At 41.1% G+C, this 21,007-nt stretch overlaps 1 protein-coding gene across 1 annotated transcript; it reads left to right on the plus strand.

The window, feature by feature from the left end:
• Window positions 1–19,002: 19,002 nt before the first annotated feature.
• Window positions 19,003–20,787, plus strand: LOC143419753 (uncharacterized). The gene is made up of 3 exons (XM_076887121.1): window positions 19,003–19,570; window positions 19,715–19,988; window positions 20,116–20,787. The coding sequence occupies exons 1-3, from the start codon at window positions 19,314–19,316 to the stop codon at window positions 20,785–20,787; spliced, it is 1,203 nt and encodes a 400-aa protein (XP_076743236.1). The 5' UTR covers window positions 19,003–19,313.
• The last annotated feature ends 220 nt before the right edge of the window (window positions 20,788–21,007 follow it).

Genomic DNA, 21,007 nt, shown 5'->3' on the forward strand with positions numbered 1-21,007 from the left:
CACACACACACACACACACACACACACACACACACACACACACACACACACACACACACACACACACACACACACACACACACACACACACACACTAAGGCCTGCTGCCCAAAACACTATAGCTCACAGCTCTGGCAAAAATGGGGGAAGTGGTAGGGGTGTGGCAGTTTAGAATGGCAGACTATATGCCGTGGCTGACGAGCTGGAACACACCTCAGCTGCGGCTCATGAGGCAGACCTGCAACACAAGAAAAGGAGAAAAAAAAAACCTTCTACAGAGAGACAGCCACTATAGGGAGTGCAGAATTATTAGGCAAATGAGTATTTTGTCCACATCATCCTCTTCATGCATGTTGTCTTACTCCAAGCTGTATAGGCTCGAGAGCCTACTACCAATTAAGCATATTAGGTGATGTGCATCTCTGTAATGAGAAGGGGTGTGGTCTAATGACATCAACACCCTATATCAGGTGTGCATAATTATTAGGCAACTTCCTTTCCTTTGGCAAAATGGGTCAAAAGAAGGACTTGACAGGCTCAGAAAAGTAAAAAATAGTGAGATATCTTGCAGAGGGATGCAGCAGTCTCAAAATTGCAAAGCTTCTGAAGGGTGATCATCGAACAATCAAGCGTTTCATTCAAAATAGTCAACAGGGTCGCAAGAAGCGTGTGGAAAAACCAAGGTGCAAAATAACTGCCGATGAACTGAGAAAAGTCAAGCGTGCAGCTGCCAAGATGCCACTTGCCACCAGTTTGGCCATATTTCAGAGCTGCAACATCACTGGAGTGCCCAAGAGCACAAGGTGTGCAATACTCAGAGACATGGCCGAGGTAAGAAAGGCTGAAAGACGACCACCACTGAACAAGACACACAAGCTGAAACGTCAAGACTGGGCCAAGAAATATCTCAAGACTGATTTTTCTAAGGTTTTATGGACTGATGAAATGAGAGTGAGTCTTGATGGGCCAGATGGATGGGCCCGTGGCTGGATTGGTAAAGGGCAGAGAGCTCCAGTCCGACTCAGACGCCAGCAAGGTGGAGGTGGAGTACTGGTTTGGGCTGGTATCATCAAAGATGAGCTTGTGGGGCCTTTTCGGATTGAGGATGGAGTCAAGCTCAACTCCCAGTCCTACTGCCAGTTTCTGGAAGACACCTTCTTCAAGCAGTGGTACAGGAAGAAGTCTGCATCCTTAAAGAAAAACATGATTTTCATGCAGGACAATGCTCCATCACACACGTCCAAGTACTCCACAGCATGGCTGGCAAGAAAGGGTATAAAAGAAGAAAAACTAATGACATGGCCTCCTTGTTCACCTGATCTGAACCCCATTGAGAACCTGTGGTCCATCATCAAATGTGAGATTTACAAGGAGGGAAAACAGTACACCTCTCTGAACAGTGTCTGGGAGGCTGTGGTTGCTGCTGCACGCAATGTTGATGGTGAACAGATCAAAACACTGACAGAATCCATGGATGGCAGGCTTTTGAGTGTCCTTGCAAAGAAAGGTGGCTATATTGGTCGCTGATTTGTTTTTGTTTTGTTTTTGAATGTCAGAAATGTATATTTGTGAATGTGGAGATGTTATATTGGTGTCACTGGTGAAAATAAATAATTGAAATGGGTATATATTTGTTTTTTTGTTAAGTTGCCTAATAATTATGCACAGTAATAGTCACCTGCACACACAGATATCCCCCTAAAATAGTTCAAACTAAAAACAAACTGAAAACTACTTCCAAAAACATTCAGCTTTGATATTAATGAGTTTTTTGGGTTCATTGAGAACATGGTTGTTGTTCAATAATAAAATTATTCCTCAAAAATACAACTTGCCTAATAATTCTGCACTCCCTGTAGAGGTCAGCGACCGTAACAACCCCCCCCCCCCCCCCCCCTCCCACATAAAATATCACATACAGTAAACAGACACTTTTAACAACTGCCACCAAGTCCGTTACTGGGGTTAATACTGGGTCCTGGACAGTGGATCAGCCACCACGTTGTCCATACCTCTCTGATGTCAGATGTCTATGTTGTACTCCTGAGCAAGCAACGCCCATCTCATCAATCTTTGGTTGTGATTGTACATGTGTTTTAGGAATACCAGAGGGTTATGGTCAGTATAAACCATAACAGGGGTGGTGGTTGACCCCACGTACACGTCGAAATGCTGCAGAGCAAGCAACATGGCCAGGGTTTCCTTCTCAATGGTGGAATAGTTGAGTTGATGAGGCTTGAACTTAGCTGAGAAGTAGGAAACCGGGTGACTGATGCCATCAACTCCATCCTGTAACAGTACTGCTCCAGCACCAGTAGCGCTTGCGTCCACTTCCAGCTTGAAGGCCTTGCTGAAGTCCGGAGCAGCCAGTACAGGGGCACTGCAAAGGAGAGACTTGGCACGGTCAAATGCATGTTGGCACTCAGCAGTCCATACAAAGGGTTCCTTTGGACTGCACAGAGCCACTACTGTCGAAATCAGAATCAGAATCAGAATCAGAATACTTTATTGATCCCTGGGGGAAATTATTTTTTGTTACAGTGCTCCATTTTAAACCAACATTAAGACAAGACAGACAATACACTAACTAAGAATAGTACAATATATACATATATATACATACATACATACATAAGTCACTCATAGATAAATAGTTGGAAAAGAAACATATGTAGTTGTAGCAGCAAACAGTGTGTTAAGTGGATGCGTTGTACAGGGAGATGGCCACAGGCAGGAATGATTTCCTGTGTCGTTCAGTGGTGCTTTTCGGTAATCTCAGTCTCTCACTGAACGAGCTCCTGTGACTGACCAGCATGTCATGGAGTGGGTGGGAGGTGTTATCCAACATTGTCTTTATCTTGGACAGCATCCGCCTCTCCGACACCACCTTGAGGGAGTCCAGCTCCATCCCCACAACATTGCTGGCCTTACGGATTAGTTTATTAAGTCTGTTGGCATCTGCGACCCTCAGCCTGCTCCCCCAGCATGCAACAGCATAGAGGATCGCACTGGCCACAACAGACTCATAGAAAATCCTCAGCATTTTCTGGCAGATGTTGAAGGACCTCAGTCGCCTCAAAAAATAGAGACGACTCTGGCCCTTCCTGTAAAGTGCTGTGGTGTTTTTAGCCCAGTCCAGTTTATTGTCAATGTGTACTCCAAGGTATTTATAGTCCTCCACAATGTCAACACTGACCCCCTGAATTGAAACAGGGGTCAAGTGTTTCCTGGTCTTCCTGAAGTCCACGATCAGTTCCTTGGTCTTTGCCACGTTGAGCTGCAGATGATTCTGCTCACACCACGTGACAAAGGAGTCGACCACAGCCCGGTACTCTGTCTCATCATCCCTGCTGATGCATCCAACCACCGCAGAGTCATCAGAAAACTTCTGAAGATGGCATGTCTCTGTGCAGTGGCTGAAGTCTGTGGTGTAGAGGGTGAAGAGGAAGGGGGAGAGGACAGTCCCCTGTGGTGCCCCTGTGTTGCTAATCACCTTGTCAGACACACACTGTGGGAGACGTACATATTGTGGTCTTCCTGTCAGGTAATCAACAATCCAGGACACCAGAGAAGCATCCACCTGCATCGCTGCTAACTTATCACCCAGGAGGGTCGGCCTGATGGTGTTGAAAGCACTGGAAAAGTCAAAAAACATGACCCTCACAGTGCTCGCCGGCTGGTCCAGATGGGTGTAGACACGATTGAGCAGGTAGATGATGGCGTCCTCAGTTCCGAGACGAGGCTGATAAGCGAACTGAAGGGGATCCAGGTGTGGTCTTACTATGGGTCGCAGCTGGTCCAGGATGAGCCTTTCCAGGGTCTTCATGATGTGGGAGGTCAGTGCCACGGGCCTGTAATCCTGGGGGCCACTGGGACGTGGCGTCTTTGGTACAGGGACGAGGCATGATGTCTTCCACATCACCGGGACCCTCTGCAGACTCAGACTCAGCATAAACAGTTTATGAAAGACTCCACACAGCTGGGGGGCACAGGTCTTGAGGACAAGGGGACTCACTCCGTCTGGTCCAGCAGACTTGCCTGAGTGAAGTCTCCTCATTTGCATCTCAACCTGGTATTGAGTGAAGGTGATGGGTGGGGGAGGGGTGTCAGGAATCTCACAGGAGGCAACAGCGCCATGTGAAGAGAGAGGCTGGCACAGTAGTGTGGTTCTGGATTCCAGGCTGACTACAGGTGAGGTTGTGGGGGTAGGAGCAGACACTGTGGTGTCGAATCTATTGAAAAACAGATTCAACTCATTGGCTCTATTCTCACCTCCCTCAGTTCCCCTGCTGTTGGTTGGCCTGAATCCAGTGATGGTCTTCATGCCCCTCCACACCTCTCTCATGCTGTTCTGCTGGAGTTTCCACTCCAGCTTCCTCCTGTAATTGTCCTTAGCCTCTCTGATCTTGTCCTTTAGTAACACCTGGATCTTCCTCACCTCCTCTTTGTTGCCCCCTCTGAAAGCCCTCTTCTTGTTGTTGAGGAGGGCTTTGATGTCCTTAGTCACCCACGGCTTGTTATTTGGGTAACAATGAACAGTCTGAGCTGGAACAATGGAGTCGGTGCAGAAAGTTATGTAGTCTGTGATACACTCAGTAAGCCCATTGATGTCCTCGGCGTGAGGCTCACAGAGTGTTTCCCAGTCAGTCACCTCGAAACAGCCCTGTAGTTCTGCTAAGGCCTCCTCTGACCACCTCCTGACAGTCCTGGTGGTCACAGGTTCCCTCCTCACAATTGGCAAATAGCGGGGGGTGAGGTGAATCAGGTTATGATCTGACCTACCAAGTGGGGGGAGGGAGGAGGAGCTGTATGCATCCTTGACGTTAGCATACAGTAAGTCTAAAGTTTTCTCTCCCCTGGTGGGACAGTCCACATATTGTTTGAATGTTGGTAGTTGAAAAGTTCCGGCAGAAAGATCTGTAGTAGCCCACTAGACCCAACAAGCGCCCAGGCTCTCCCCCCTGGCCCAAATCGCCTCTTGAGTGCCATGGTGAGGGCCTGGAGCTCATGCTGCTCTGCCGGGGCTAGGTTAAGGAGTATCATCTCCTTCCAATGCTAGTGCTAGGTGTGTGGCAGCCTCTTTGTCGCTCCAGCCACTATGCCTCGCGGCTAGCCGGACTTGTGAGAGGTAGGGCTCTAGCGGGTTAGCCTGTTGTATTTCGCGGTTGGGGGCTCGGCGTGTGGGTCGACAGAGGTAGCCCATGAAGCATTGCCCTAGTGTCTGTTGTGACGGGCCGCCGCCGCGGTGCGCTCGCGCCGTCGGGACCCGTCGGGGGACTTACATGGCCGCCCGCTTCCTCTCTCTTCAATCGCCAGCTTCCCAAGCAGCGAATGCTCTCCTCGACGGCTTGCTCCAGCATCCGAATGTCTCTCTCCATTACGGCGAGGGCGAGCAATCCCACTTTTGACACCAATGTGGCGAGCTCAGACAAGGAGGAGACGGAGGTATCGTTTGGTCTTGCTTCCCGTGAGCTAGCCAGGGAGCACAGCCGTTTATTAACACAGGCAGACCAGCACACCACCACAACAACAAAAAAAGGCGCTCTCTCACCTGGAAACACACAGTCGCAGAGAGAGCATCACCTGTAACCATGGCAACAGAACAACAAAACATAACTGTCAAAACAAAACCCCGAACAGCCCTGACCTGCTACAATATTTTTAATTTCTATATTGATAGTTTAGGAGGAACCGGGAGGAGGCTCTGAGGCAGACCCAGGACACGCTGGAGAGACTATATCTCCCAGCTGGCATGGGAATGCCATGGTGTTCCCCTGGACGAGCTGGAGGAGGTGGCCGGGGAGAGGCAGGTCTGGGCTTCTCTGCTTAGGCTGCTGCCCCCGCGATCCAGCCCTGGATAAGAAGAAGAAGATGGATGGATGGATGGATGGATGGCTGGATGGATGGATAGATGGCAGGATGGATGGCTGGATGGATGGATGGCAGGATGGATATTGTTAGTTCACCGTATCACATACTGCAAATCTTTTAATTCAATTAATTAATTTTTTAATTAAATATATTTATTTATTTAATCAAGATGTGTACCTATGTTTCGGAGCTCATCAACAGCTGTAGTCCTCAACTATAAACACAGAATTTCACTGAAAATGATCCTGGAAATTAAAGAAAATAAAGCATTTAAAATGAGGTCAAATTTAAACATATGCAGCAGTAATATTAATCCACACAACACTGATGGGGAATGTTTTGCTGCAGAATTATTACTTTTACTTTTGATAATACACACAAAGCAAATGTGTGTGTGCATGTTTATGTGCTAAGATTCTCTCATATTTTCTTTCTGTTTGTATTGTTGCTGCAGGCTCAGCAATCCATCTCTGTTGGCTGGTTCCACATGCAAACTTAATCAAATCACAAAACAAAAGAAGAAAAAAAGCTCTCGGAGAGCTTTCCTTCTTCCAAGAGGTTTTATGTAATAGTATTAGATTCCATTGCACAGAATGATACTTTCATTCACCACTGTATAGAAATAGTGTAGATGCTGTATTCCATTTGCCATTTATAAAAACATTTATATAAATATTTAATAAAAATTGCCATATTTACACTGGATTATTTGTCATAAAAAGCTTAATAAATGTTTGTTTTTGGTGAGGTAGAGTGGAGAATCAGTTAAAAAAGTTATGAGTGATTTGATAGGTAGGCTTGAGTAATATTTCTTTCTACACAATTTAAATATAAAAAAGAAAAATTAGCTGCCTTCTTTTCACAGATCATTAATCACAGAAACATTTACATGCCTAAAGAGACGAGCAGAAGTAGAATATATTATATGTTTATTTTCTCAACATTTTTTCTCCAATACCATACTTGATACAGTGAAATCAGGTGGGTTTCTTTGTCATTGTTTTTATTAGGGCATGATTATTGTATATTTTCTCACCCACGTTCGTCAAAAGGCAAATGACAAAAAGGCAATTAACTGCTTCTACTTATCAGCCTCAGAAATTTGTGCAACCAGCAGTTTTGAGCTTTAATGATGGTGTTCTTTCATAAATTATGTATTCATGGCATTCAAAATACCAAAAAGCATGACTAAACAAACAAAAAAATGGTTATCCATGTCTTTTCTAGCATTGCTCAACTTAAAGTGCACTGCGGTTTGAGTCATTTACTGCTGCTGAACATGTCCCTCCAGAGCCGTGAAAACTTATGTATGCATATCGCCCACTCATTGTCAAATCTTGCTCAAGGTTGGTTACAGAGAGAAACAAACCTGCGACCTTCCAGCTAGAGAACCGTCCCTGTCATCATAAGAAATATGAAGCCACATTATGTCAGGGCCCGAAAGGATTTGTACACTTTTTCATAAGAACATTAGACACAAGATTTTTTAGATTAGAACACCAGTATGTTTTTTAGTCATATTTGTGATGCTCTCTCTAAATGGTACTGAAAAATGCATCTAACTATTGCTGTTGTTTAGATGTGATGTATGTTAATATTAGTGTCATCCTATTAATACCAAGGACTAAAATAAACATAAGTTGCAAACGTAGCATCTGTCAATTTTAACTGGCTATGACTAGTGATTTTCCTCTTAGTCTTATGTGTAAAATGAAGATATAACATGTTAAAAACTGAAAAATTATTACTATTTCCTTTTGTTTTACCCAAATTATTTTTGTATCTTGTTTTTCAATATTTGTAATATGTTAAATTAGTTACAGTTTTATCATGCGTATTTCAGAACACAAGGTAGACTATAGCACCTGGTTGCTCTCAGTAGGTAGCTTCATAATCAGCCAGAGGAACAGATTGTTCACTCACATTTTTGTCATGTCATCATTTCAGGCTGCTAAAAGAATTGGCTGATTTTAGCACTGTTGGGAACTAAAGCCCAGTCACTGTAGGCAGACTTTCCTTAGGAAGGTGAGGTTGTGTTAAAAGCAAATTAGAAACATCTTCCTATTATGGAGGTAAAAAACAAAAACAAAAAACCCTTCTGGTAGAGACTTAGTGTATGTCAGGAACAGTTTTGAGGTTTAAAATGTTTCTGTTTTCAGCCCTCTCCCCTTTGTTTGGTCACTCTGGTATCAAAGTGTTTGAATAATTGCTCTGGACTTGTGGGTTATTATTAGCTTTCCCTTTTTTCATTGTCATTCCAGGTCTTGTCCCAACCCTTTTCGCATATAGTTTAAAACCATAGCACCAGAAAGTTTAAATGCATAGATGCAACACTGAAAATGCACCATTCCTGTTAAATTATGTGATATTATGTATAAGTTAATTTTCCAACTATGTTATATTTTAACCTGGGAATTGATGTTCATATATATACACAAGGATGATAATTACCAGTTATCAAGTTTAGCACTAGCTACTAACTCTTTACAATATCCAAGGGCTTAATCATTTTCTCAAGTCATCATTTGTTTGTGATTGCTGCTAAGTTACTAGCAGTGTTAAAAAGGAAAAAAATAATTAAATTTCCCCATATGCTCAATAACCCCATTAGCACTTTATTCTTGGAAGGTACCTTAGCCTTTGTCTACACACAATTCACAAAATCATTAATTATAATCACTTTTAGTGTTTTCTTGGCAGATAAAAAATAATTTAATATGTTTTCATGGTGGCAGCTATGCCAGCTATTACAGTTCTACAAACTTAAAATTAAGCACAAATAAACAACAGTTCCTTCTTTATCTGAAACATAAATACTGGTGTGGTGGTTAATGAGATGTTTAAATCAGCAAGGCTGTGTTGGTGTGTATTGTCTACGGATATGTGTAAACCTGTCACAGAAAAAATTTGGTGAGCTTTGTGAAGCAAAGGAAAACTGACAACTCATGACCAAGATAGATGACTGTGTATTTACCTTGCTTTTCCCAGAATTTACATAGCCCTTAACAATATTTTGGTAATTTGAGAGCAGACAGTGGCCATCTTCACCCTCCACATTCCTCAGCCATGGGATGTGGTAAAAGCACCTCAATCCATAGGAGCTGTAAGGTAGCTTCAGTAGCTTTGGGTCATCGTCTCTGTGAAGCCTATCCTAGCTGTCATTGGCTGAGAGGCTGGCTACTCTCTGTAATGGAACAAATACATAGAGATACAAAGCTATCCACATTCACAGCTTGATTTCTGTACAACCATGGTATAGGCAACCAACCTGCTTAGCTGCTGATGTGACTGTTGTTCTTTTCTAGCTTGCTTTGTCTTGGAGAAAGTGTAAACAGAAGGAGAGAGTGACACAACGGGGACACCAATGAGCGGGAGTCACTCACGCTTAAAAAGGTCATGAACCGCCGCTGACTCCCCACCCACAGACACTGTCAGTTGTGTCTACTAAGCCCAGTCCGGAAACTATGCTGCCTGTAACTAAACTGTGCTAAAAGGGATTCTTCTTTTCCACCAAGCCAATCAGTGTGCTACCCTAAGGGGTATAGCCAAGCCTGAAACAGCACAGAAGTGCACCTGAAGCTGTTTTATGCCTGATCAAATCAAATATTTCATGTGCAAAATATCTCTCATGTGCAAGTTATGGAAACATGAGTGTGCACCAAATGTGCACAGTATCCAGCAGAAAAGTAATCCTGAAATTGGTAAGAGTTAGATGTGATTCTGAAATAATCTGGAGAATACCATTTTTATTAGACCAAACCTTGGTCACCATTTCATAAAAGCCAGCAGCAAATGTCTTGTTGCCATAGTTACTTTATTGAAAGACTGAATGTGAATAATACATGTCACTTGAGTTTATGTTTTTTACTCTACAGTATACAGTAGTGGGATTTCCTCTGCAAATTGTGCTACAATGAAACAACGAGATAGTGACTCAGGTTTAGCTGCGGGGTTATTTGTCCTTGGAAGTCCAGCCTTGTGTGCGCTGCTTAAGAGACAGCCAATTAAAAGTGGAAAACAAGAAAAGCGAAGAAAGAAAGCATCTCCAGGCAGTAACACAATAGATGCAATTCCCTCTAATTACGTTTAAACACAATTAATTACCAAAGTGGAAATAAACATGAAAGCTGAACAGACTTCACACTTTGAATGACAATTTTTTTCATTTACATCTTACTTCTTGCACTATAATAAATTATGTCATTTAACTGGCACTAAGAGAAATGTGCTTGAAAAATCTACACAGAATCATGTATTTATTTAGAGGGCAAGTGCCCTTTAAATAACATGTGTTTTCACATAATCAGATATGTGATCCATGTGTTTTTGTGCATTTTGCTGAAAAATAAATTACATTTTCACAACTTTAATAAGCAGCCACTGAATATTTCAGTGCCAAGAAAATGATATCAAAACGTGCTAATCAGTGACATTATTTGAGTCCCATCCTTTTCATCTAAGTAATATAGTACTGATTACTCTTTAGTTTACCTAAATGTGTATTAATAGTTCAGTCAAGGTTGACAATATGATACAGTCGTTAGCACTGTTGTCTCACAGTAAGAACCCACTGGCTCTAGTCTTTCTGTGTGACATGTGCATATTTTCTCACTTGGGTTGCTCTGGCTTTTGGTTCACTCTGGTACTCTGGCTTCAACCCACGGTCCAAAAACAGGCAAATTATGTTAACTGGTAATTTTACATTGGCCATCACTGAGAATATGAGCATAAATGATTGTCTGTCTTGCTGTGTTGGCCTTATGGTAAACTGGTGACCTGTCCAGACTTGGGTTATTCTCCTATGACACCTGGGACAGGCCTCTATCCCTCTGCAGCCTTAAACTGGATAAGTGGTTAAGAAAGAAGAGGGAAGAATAGTTCATTCACCAGTGTCATGTTTACATAAAATCCTGTTTTCAGATTGAGAGAAGGGAATAAGGAAAAATATGAGCTGCATACCGAAGGCCTGTGTGAGAATGGAAACATCTGTAGCTGAAAGCCTGAATAAATGAAGAAAGATGTTTGAGGAATGATTACAGAAACACTCAAATCTGCTGTTTCAGTGGACATATTGATGTGATTTATTTGATGTTCTAAGTATGTTAGTAAATGAATTGAGAACCCCTCCCTCTATGTCATTAAGGCACAATGTACATTTGCACACAGACAGACGGACGCACATATGATTTTGCATAAAAACAGAAAATAGCAATTGTTTCTCAAAGCACTCATGTGCTTGTCTATTAATGGGATAGATTATGCTGTGTAGCCATCTACAAACAAAAAAATCCCCTTGGACAATAGGCTCAATCACGTACAGTATGACGTCCATCAGATAAACTCTAATATGATTTTATGTTCCCCCTTTTTCCCACAATAGCAAGGATGTGAAGCTGAATTTGAATGTTAACTTTGCTAGCCTGTCATATTTGCAGGCAGCTCTATTGCCATCCGTGAGATGAACAAGGATAGCTGTCATATTGCCATGTTCTTGTTTTCCTGCTAACCCCAATAGGAGGTGAAGCCTTGTCCAGTTCTGGTTTTGTTGCATTTGGCTGTTTATGTGTGCAGTTTAGAACTGCTACATGCAAGTTACCTGCCCCTGCAGTTAAACTGTCATCATGGTTGGTGAGATTATTTTTGGGGGGTTTTCTTCCTTTTTTTGGTTTGGTTTGTTTGTTTATGTTTTTTTTTTAACTCGTAAAAAAAATAAGGATTTAAAGTTTTATGGTGTGTGTGTCTGTATGTGTGGATTCCCTGGAAAAAGTGCTCTCCAATTTAAGTCTGAGTGAAGTGTGCTGGTAATGCCAGTTCCCACTGCGGCAGCTAGTGCGAGTTCATCATTCAGAACAAAATTAAATTGGACATGGGAAGATGGGAAGTTGTTGGTCCAAAGGAAGGGTACGAAACCAAATGGCCATTGCCTCTGCAGCAGTCTTGTCTGATGCATTTCATTATGTCTAACAAGCACCTAATATAAGTCCAGTTAATTTATACTGACCTGTTAATGCACAATAGCTGTAGGAGTTTGTTGAGGGAAAGGGAGAAAGGAAAACACAGCAGGTGTTGTAGGATTTTATCCTCCATGCTATTGAAAAAGTTTTGTATATTGTTTATTATGATCAAGTTGTTGCTTTATTTTTCCATATGTTTTGTTTTTAAGTAAATGGCACTATTTAGAAAAAAACATCAGATATTAAAATACATTAATAATACAGCTTAAAATTACTAAAACAAAATGTTAAATTAATATGAGAGGCAGTAACAGAATATAAAAAACTGTCCTTGACAGCCAATGATCCAAGTGAGATCTGGAAAAAAAAACTAAAATAAAACTAAAAAAAATTCCTGTGTGCTTTTCAAATCTCACTTCCTGTTTTACTTTGGGGTTTTTTGCTTCATGTGTTGATATACCTCACCGCCTGTCTCATTGTGTTTGATTATTCCCACCTGTGTCTTATTACCACGCTGTGTCCTCTTTCCTTATTACTCTTTCCTTTGTCTAACACATGAATTATACTTCAGATCTATATCATAACTTACACCATAACCAGAACCCCGTTTTAATCCTACACCGCAACTTTTTCCATAATGTGCACATCCCAAAAATGTAACGGCACATCAGATCACTGCAGACCCCAATGACTTGAATGTCATGGTAGGTTGGGGTTTGGGGATCAAAGGACCTTTACTTAACTTACTATGTAAGTTAGGGCATAAATTTCCCACAGAAGTCTAAATCAAGCTTTATTGTGCAGTTCCCATGTGTTTCCTTCCCTGTTGTGGAATATCTTTTATTAATGGACTTTTGTTTTTCTTCCTTTACATCTGCCTGGGAGTGAATCTACATTTAGGTCCCTTTAGCCTACAATTCGTGTTCTTTTCATTGTAAGGTAAATTTCATTGATGAGAAAATTATTTGATTCAAAAGGCTTGATTAAACAGGCTTTATTGTCTTCATTTTAATTTGTCTGTTGAAAAAAATAAAACTTCTTTCCTTTCTGATAAATCATATTGGAACAATATTACTGAATACCATGTTTGCTTTTTTTTTGTTTTTTCCTGGGGTGAAGGCTTTCAACCAAGACCTGATGATGCTGATGAGAATACTCTCTTCACATAACAATGATTACATCTTTGTTATTTGTCTGTACATTTCATATGCACACAAAGTAAAGACAATTCACAGATATGTGACCCTCCACATTTTTCACTTGTAACCCATAACCAACAGTGTCGCCTTAGCATTTAGCCTCTGACAGCTCTCACACACCACCAAAGCTCATTTCTAAAGAGAGGCAGTCGTGTATCAGACATGCCTGAGGCTCTGGATTAATGTGTTGTTGTCACTGTTAGTTTTAGGATTTCCAACGTGTTGTTTATTCAGAGTTGTTTTGGCTCCATGTCCATGCAGTGCTATATTAACAAAATGAAATGATTCCTGATAAATTACAGGGGTATGTAACTGTGTTCACGTATGAGAAGGATGAGGCCTATTTAAAGCATGAAGCAAACATACCACTTTTGTTTTTTATGCATGTTTTATATATGGTCTCCTTTCATTTATTACTATCAACAAACCTGAAAATACACTGTAGTTTTCTGTATTCCTTTCTATTACAGTGGAACTTAAAGTAATTGGGTATTTCAACTGCTTATAACTGGTTATTAGTGTGAATGCTTGAAAAGCATTCACAGTATTGTTCTTCTAATCTTTATTCTTATATTTTATTATCTATTCCGTACGTTTTTTTGAAAGCCTACTCCTTCAGAACCGTTCAACTTAGAAAAACCATTCAAACACCATTAGATTCCTATTCTTTTGGACATGATTGCTTGTATTTTTCTCATTTTTAACATTTATATTTTTAATTTTATTCAACTTTATTCAACAAAAATTTCCCATGTATTTCAATGGGGAGACCCTTCAAATTCTCATTCAACTTACTCATTTTTAAACTCTTACTACTTCAACATACGTTCACATAGAGCCACCATTCAAACTTTAAAACGAAGACAAGACATTCAACTATTCAACTTGTATTTATCTTTTCAATATCTATTATACTTTTTCTTCAGTTCCAGTTTAAGTTTCATGATGTTTTTTCACCCGTTTCAGAGTTTATAATGGGTGTGTATGGGACGGAATGTTGGGGCTAGAGTGAGACAGCTCAACTGCTAGAGTGAGAGGAGCAAAAAAAATAATCTTAAAATCTTTTTTAAAACTGCTGCTGTGTCCGCAGCGTTTGCTCTACAGGTATGATTTTACCCTCAAAACGTAGCCATGGCTGTCCTCTTTCATCCAATGTGTTTACTATTGTACTAGGTGTTATGGTTCTTTCATAAATGTCACCAATGCACAGCCTCCTCCCTCCAACTCTTCCATAGACTCTAATGTTAAAATGGCTCAGAAGGTTCGTTTGAAAATCAGAAGAGCATGGTGTCTTTCCACTGTCACCACGTCCATATAATAAACTCCACAGGCATGAAAACTGAGAATTCAGTAGACTAGACATTGCTGTCACTCACGGTGAAAGAATTTTGTCAATACGACTTTTACTTTTCATTTGGGAGCGATTTGTTTCGGCCTGACTTTTCTGTTCATTTTAAGCAGCAAAAGTGAGGTGCATGTCTGTGTACGTGTGTATGGAGCCATTGGGTGCGGTCACTATAGCAACCAGGCTCACACCTGCCTGCTTAACGAGCTCTGCCTGCCACTGTACCAAGATTCATCTTAAACACTTCTCTTTCAACTGCTGCTGTGTCCACAGTGTTACAGCCATCATTTTACCCTCAAAACGTCGCCATCGTTGTTCTCTTTCCAACACCGTATCTTTCAAAGCTCAGGCATTTAAACTTTTTAAACTGTGTGGATCAAAGTGGAGGGATCACATTTGAGTCATTCAGTGATTCAAAGAATATGACCTTTTAATATTCTTTCAGATGTTTTCTGACTCTAAATGTTCTTTTCTCATTTCTTAGGGTTTTCTAATTTACATTTAAAACATTTTCAGTTTTTTTCCAACTCCTTCTTCTGTGTAACCTTCAGCTTTTAGCAGTTCAGCACCTTTGTTTTCAGGTTAAATTCGTTTTTTTGTTTTTTTTTAATCTCATTCAATATTTTTAACTCAAAATTCAGCAATTAATTCATTTCAGTGCATACATTCAGATTCAAGCATTCACACTGCAGTTTCTTCAGAAAATGCACTTTCTAGTTCTCTATGATCTGCATCAAATCAGCTAGTATCACTATTAGTTACGAGGAAGTGCTATCACCTCGAGTGAAAATGATTTCCTGTGAGTTAGGCTGATTATATTCCAGTGATACATTATATCTAAATGATCTGTCCCACTGCGCATCCCCCTGGCCCCGTCCCACTACTCAAATTTGCAGATGAGTGTGGGAGGAAGTGAAGTGCTCTCTGCCTGTCTGCCTATAGGGCCATCCACAGGATCCTGATGCCAGAGAGGCTCGGATGAAGAGATTGAAGTGTGTCTATCGAAAGCCCAATAGAGACAGATGGAGGATGGGGACATTTAGACAAGCCCCTCTCATATTGCTTTGAAAACATGTAAGGCATTTTTCTGCCTGTCACCGCCTGGGGCATAAATTACTGCCTACCCAAAAGAAATACCATGTACAACCTAAGAGAGATAAATGGTTTTCATGCTGCTGGCATGGAACGCTGGCTTCTTACGTACATCAGTGATATTAGCTGAATCTTACTAGGAATGTGTCCCCCTCAGACATTGGAATTGAAAATGTATCAACGAGACAAGTGCCTGCTTGTGTGTTTAACTATGTTACATTTTCTCATAGATTTTAGAGATCATCTATAAAACTTAGCACCTGAGAATTCCTAAATCAATCCATAATTCACCGGGAATTGCTTGTTGGCATAAATGAGGCTTTTCAAGTGATGTGGCTTAGCAGTCTTTTGCAATGGGGACAAGCCTGATGAGCATTATGTTAATGAATCAGAGCAGGGGTAGTCATCATTTAGAAGACTTTGAAACTGGTAAACTTGATCATGATCAAGCTGTGTCACTGCCTAATATAATGTTTTGACACGCTTGACCTTGTAGTTGCTTCTTAGATAAATCAACAAATCAACAACCTCTGCCCTTTTTGCTTATGCAGTCAATTTTAGAGTGTAACCATGAAGACAGTGAAGTGCCAGTCTCCTAATCTCCTTTACTGCAGAGATTAGTCATGATGGAATGTTATTGCTGGCAGAGCCACATGCATTTTTTTTGCATAGAGCCAAGGAATCATTTTCATCTTAACCTCAAGGAACCCGTTTAGTCAAGGAGCAATGATTCATCAACAACTTAAGGACACGATCATTGGTCTTTAAACAACTAATGTATAAACAATTTATCAGTAGCATGGTCTTTACGATGCAAAGATGAAATGACCATAATTAATCTAGGTAGGAAGCATCTCCTTGTTCTACAGGTTAATGTGGTTTGCGTTTAATTGATTTGGGCTTGATGAAAAACTAGGAAGAAATGTTATGTCACCGAACCATTATAAAGAATTAAGGCTGTTGCAACTAATGTGTTAGTGATTAAAGTGCCTTTTTCCCCCTAGTCTACCTTTTTTAGATTCCTCTCAGGAAGCAGCTTGATCATACAGCCATGTCTTTAACAGCAGCAAGGTAACAGCTATAGTGGTATCAGCATACCGACACGCTCACAGTTTATCTGGTGAAGACAATTGGGGGAAATTTCAAATATCACTTTTCTTTAAACAGTTCAACCTTGCTTTTCATTTATGACACCTCATACATAAGTTGGTTTTGGAGATATTTTACTATATAGATTCACATTATAATTTTCAGTTTAAAAAATCCAGTTTCCATAACAAAAGTTGACATATTGGGTCTGAAGTGAGTCAGAACAATGTGCTTTTTTGATATGATATGAAATTTCTCTGTGGTTAGACTATTAATAAGGAGTTCTGCTTCAGCAGTGAGAAATGTGACATGTGATGTGTGCCATTGTGTTCCAGGACAGAGGTCTGTGAAAAAGTAAGGAAGGTTCAATCAATAGAATCTCATCACACTTTTCTCCCCTTTTCTCCAGATTTGGCTACATGTGTCTCTGTCCTCTTCACCAAAGTGAAATTCAAATTGGATAGTTGGTGATTTGATTTTTTGGATGGAATCCAGTGCACTCTGTAGTAACGCAAGTACGAAGTGCTCAAAAAGGTCCCACAGTGCAGAGAGTGTTACAGATGCACATAAGAAGATAATGCCTTTGAAGGAGGGATCGGCTAAATTTAGATCAGGTATGGTTTTGGAAGTTTACAGATGAAGTAAGTTTTTCCATCTTCGCACAGACTTGTGACAAACATTTCCAGGGTCTGTGTGCACTGAGCAAGGCTCCATCCCTGAGTGACACTTTGTCCTTTGACACACGACCTCTTTAGCAAACGGATGGATGGCTGAATGCCTCTGACATGAACATATTTCTGTTCTTACAAACTGTAAAATCTATGAAGCTGCTCTTTGTGGTCAGCCACCTGTGAATAAATCATTCATAAGTAAACTGTAACAGATTCGAACTGCAGTCATTTGTACTCACATGTCACTTACTGAATTTTTCAGCATTTTATTTTATTCTCTTTCCAAAATGAAACACTTTTTATTGCCTTTTCCTTTTATTATCTTTAAGTAACAAAATAATGTTTAAAGCTGAAGTGAACATTTCACTCTTTCTATTATACATCTGAGCTGCATGTTATGTCATTTCTACATCATTATCTCCAGGATTTCCTGTAGGGACAATGCCCGTTCAACCACTAGGAAAAAAAGTGAGGTTGAAGATTTATTTCTTATGCACTGTTGGACCCTCTTTTTTGGTATCAGCAGTCCCGAAATCCACCTCTGACTAGCCATACTATGCAAGGTCATTAGTGGAGAGGGAGACAGCCTGCGGTCCACAGGGGCATCTAGGTGGGTACTGGACATGATCCAGCAATAAAACACACAGGGAATGACAGAGCACAAGAGAGAAAGTAAAAAAGACAGAGTCGCTAAGAGTGAGAGAGAGGTGGGAGGAGGAGATGAAGCGTAAGAGAGGTAGATAGCAGAGAGTGGGTGGAGAGGAGGGAGTGGATGGTCTGGAAGAGAGTGATAGAAAAAGAAATGAGAGCTAGGAAGAAGAGAAAGCCTGCTATCTAGGGAGAGTGGCAGTTTGGGAACTGCCTTTTCTGCAATGCAGCCATCAAGTTCTAATGACCTAGTGCTCTGCCAGAAAGGGCAGAATGTGTGCGAAAATGCAGGGGAGCAAAGGCATCCACCTGGATATTTACTGACATGTGAAGTAAACAGAGCAGGGTGACCACAGGTCTCACACAAAAATAGAATGTGCTAAATGATGCATGCCATAGTCATATCATTTTTGTCAAGTGTAACATTAAAATAATGTGATATGTGACACAGGTCCAAGAACTGAATCAAAAATGAGAAGCTCATATATCATTAATTAATATTTTGGCCATATGTTAATTATCAAATGCAATTTTAAACATTACAGTGGATATTATTTAGGATTCAATATTGAAAATATATACCATTTAATTTAGGACAACACTGAACAATCCGAAGAACAAACCAACCTGCAGCACGTGCAAGAACCTAACAAATTCAGAAAGTGCGTGTTTATAAGGATACATGCAAGTTTCCGGAAGCTCAAAGTAATGTCAAGACCAAAGCATTTTTTTAGCCTTTGTGCAACTGAAATGAATAAATACTCAAACTTCCTCTTGAACTTTTTTGACCATTGAAGGCAACAGTGACTGAGTAGGATTTTGAACAAGAATGATGTGGCTGGAAAAGAGGTTTCTCTGATACACATTACCAATATAGTCTGCTAGTTAGTATGGTGTATGTATTTTGATGCCATAACGCAGACAGGTTATAACAAAATGTAATATAGAATTTTTTTTATTTTTTTTTTAAAGAGCTCATTCAACTTCAGACACATTCTGGGCCATATGGACTCTGACAGTTGGGGTGGAAAGGTGATCTGTATAGCAATCATAAGTTGGAGCTTTACAGTTTTTCTCGATTGCTTAAACACTATAACCAGGCCTCTAAACTAAAATTTCAAAACCGTAACGCTACTGTTCAAAAAGCTCACCCATTTCCCTGAACTATAAACACTATTCCCTGCTTTGACACATGACTCAAATTTGGTGAACTGTTACTGCAAAACTCTACACACAAATCCCTACATTTTACAGTGCTTACACCATGTAGTCATTTAGAAAGCACTAGCATGCAATAATGTTAACTTAAGTCAGCATAGCTTGAGCTCAATTAGCACACAATTAACCAGGTGGAAACACTAGGAGTCAAAATTTAGCACACACCAATCAGAACCTGCGATAGATAGATAAAAGGGCCAAAGTCAGCTCATTCAGGTTTGAAACAATGGATCCAAAGAGATGCAAAGGAAGAGGACGTGGTGGAGAAAGAGGACGTGGTGAAGGAGGTGGAGAACGACGGCGACAAGGAAGGGGAAGAGCAAGGGCAAGAAGACAGTCAGTCTCGGATGAAATTCGAGCCACTTTAGTTCACCATGTCCTTGTCCATGGGATGACTATGAGGGAGGCTGGGCAACGAGTACAACCAAATTTGAGTCGCTTCACTGTTGCCTCCATCATCAGAACCTTCAGGGAGGAAAACAGGTAGGTGTACTTGCAGTAAGACTGCTTTGTACAGTAACGTTTAAGTTACTGAACTTATGTGTCTTGAGTTTCAGTATGTTTCCATTATTTGCCTGTAAAATGAATGTGTGACAGTTACAGTAATGAGTGCTTCTATTTTTGTAGGACACAGAGACGACCACCTGGTGGAGGCAGGTTAAGGCTTTTGTCGGAGGAGCAAGAGAGGGAACTTGTAAACATGGTAATTGCAAATAATGTAATCCGCCTGCAAGAGATTCAAAGGAGAGTGATTGAGGATGATCATCTTTTTCGAGGCATAAATGCCATCAGCCTCTCCACAATTGACCGAAAGAATCAATTCCGGATGAAACAGGCATACCGAGTCCCTTTCGAACGAAACTCTGACAGAGTGAAAAACCAACGTGTGGAATATGTTCAGGTATGAGTTTTGATACTGTATAAAGTATTGTGTACCATCACAGCATGGCAGTTTATGCTGCCATTTCAGCACTCTTGAACTGTGGTTCAGGGTACCGATTGACTCTACTGTGTTATGTGTTTTGCAGAGAATCTTTGAGATTGAAGGACGGCCTGTTCCCCATGAAATAATCTTTGTGGATGAGGCAGGTTTTAACCTGACCAAAAGAAGGAAAAGGGGGAGGAACATAATTGGCCATCGGGCTATTGTAAATGTCCCTGGTCAGCGTGGGGGGAATGTCACTATGTGCGCAGCCATCAGCCAACGAGGGGTACTCCACCGCCATGGCGTACTAGGACCCTATAACACTATGCTTCTCCTTGCTTTTCTTGATGGTTTAAGACAACATATGTTCCAGCTGGACTACAGGGAACCAGCACAGCCAGAGCAGCCTCACTACGTTGTTGTGTGGGATAACGTCAGCTTCCATCGCGCTGCTCTGGTTCGTGACTGGTTTACCAATAACCCAAGGTTTTCTAATATCTTTCTGCCTGCATACTCTCCCTTTCTAAACCCGATAGAGGAGTTATTTTCGGCATGGCGGTGGAAAGTGTATGGCCGAGAACCTTATGTCTGTGTTCACCTCCTTCAGGCCATGGAAGAGGCCTGCCTAGACATATCAGTAGATGCATGCCAGGGGTGGATCAGGCATGCAAGAGGATTTTACCCCCGCTGCCTGGCTGGGGCCAATATAGCCTGTGATGTGGATGAGATTCTCTGGCCTGACCCAGACCAAAGACAAGATGCTGAGGTGGGATAATGTTTCTGGTGTGTGTTGTACTGTATAGTACATGAATGACAATGTGCCACTGTACATACATTGGTTGCGTCTTTTGTGTTTATCATGTGACAAGGGTTTTGAAGGGGAGAACCATAAGCAACCTATTTGTTTTGGAACTATTGTTTTGAATTAATTGTACCAGTGTGCAAAACTCTGTTGTAGTGTGTGTGTTTTTGAGGGCTTGTGTTTGATGTCTGAG

Source organism: Maylandia zebra, linkage group LG7 (assembly GCF_041146795.1).
Source record: "Maylandia zebra isolate NMK-2024a linkage group LG7, Mzebra_GT3a, whole genome shotgun sequence".
Taxonomy (NCBI): domain Eukaryota; kingdom Metazoa; phylum Chordata; class Actinopteri; order Cichliformes; family Cichlidae; genus Maylandia; species Maylandia zebra.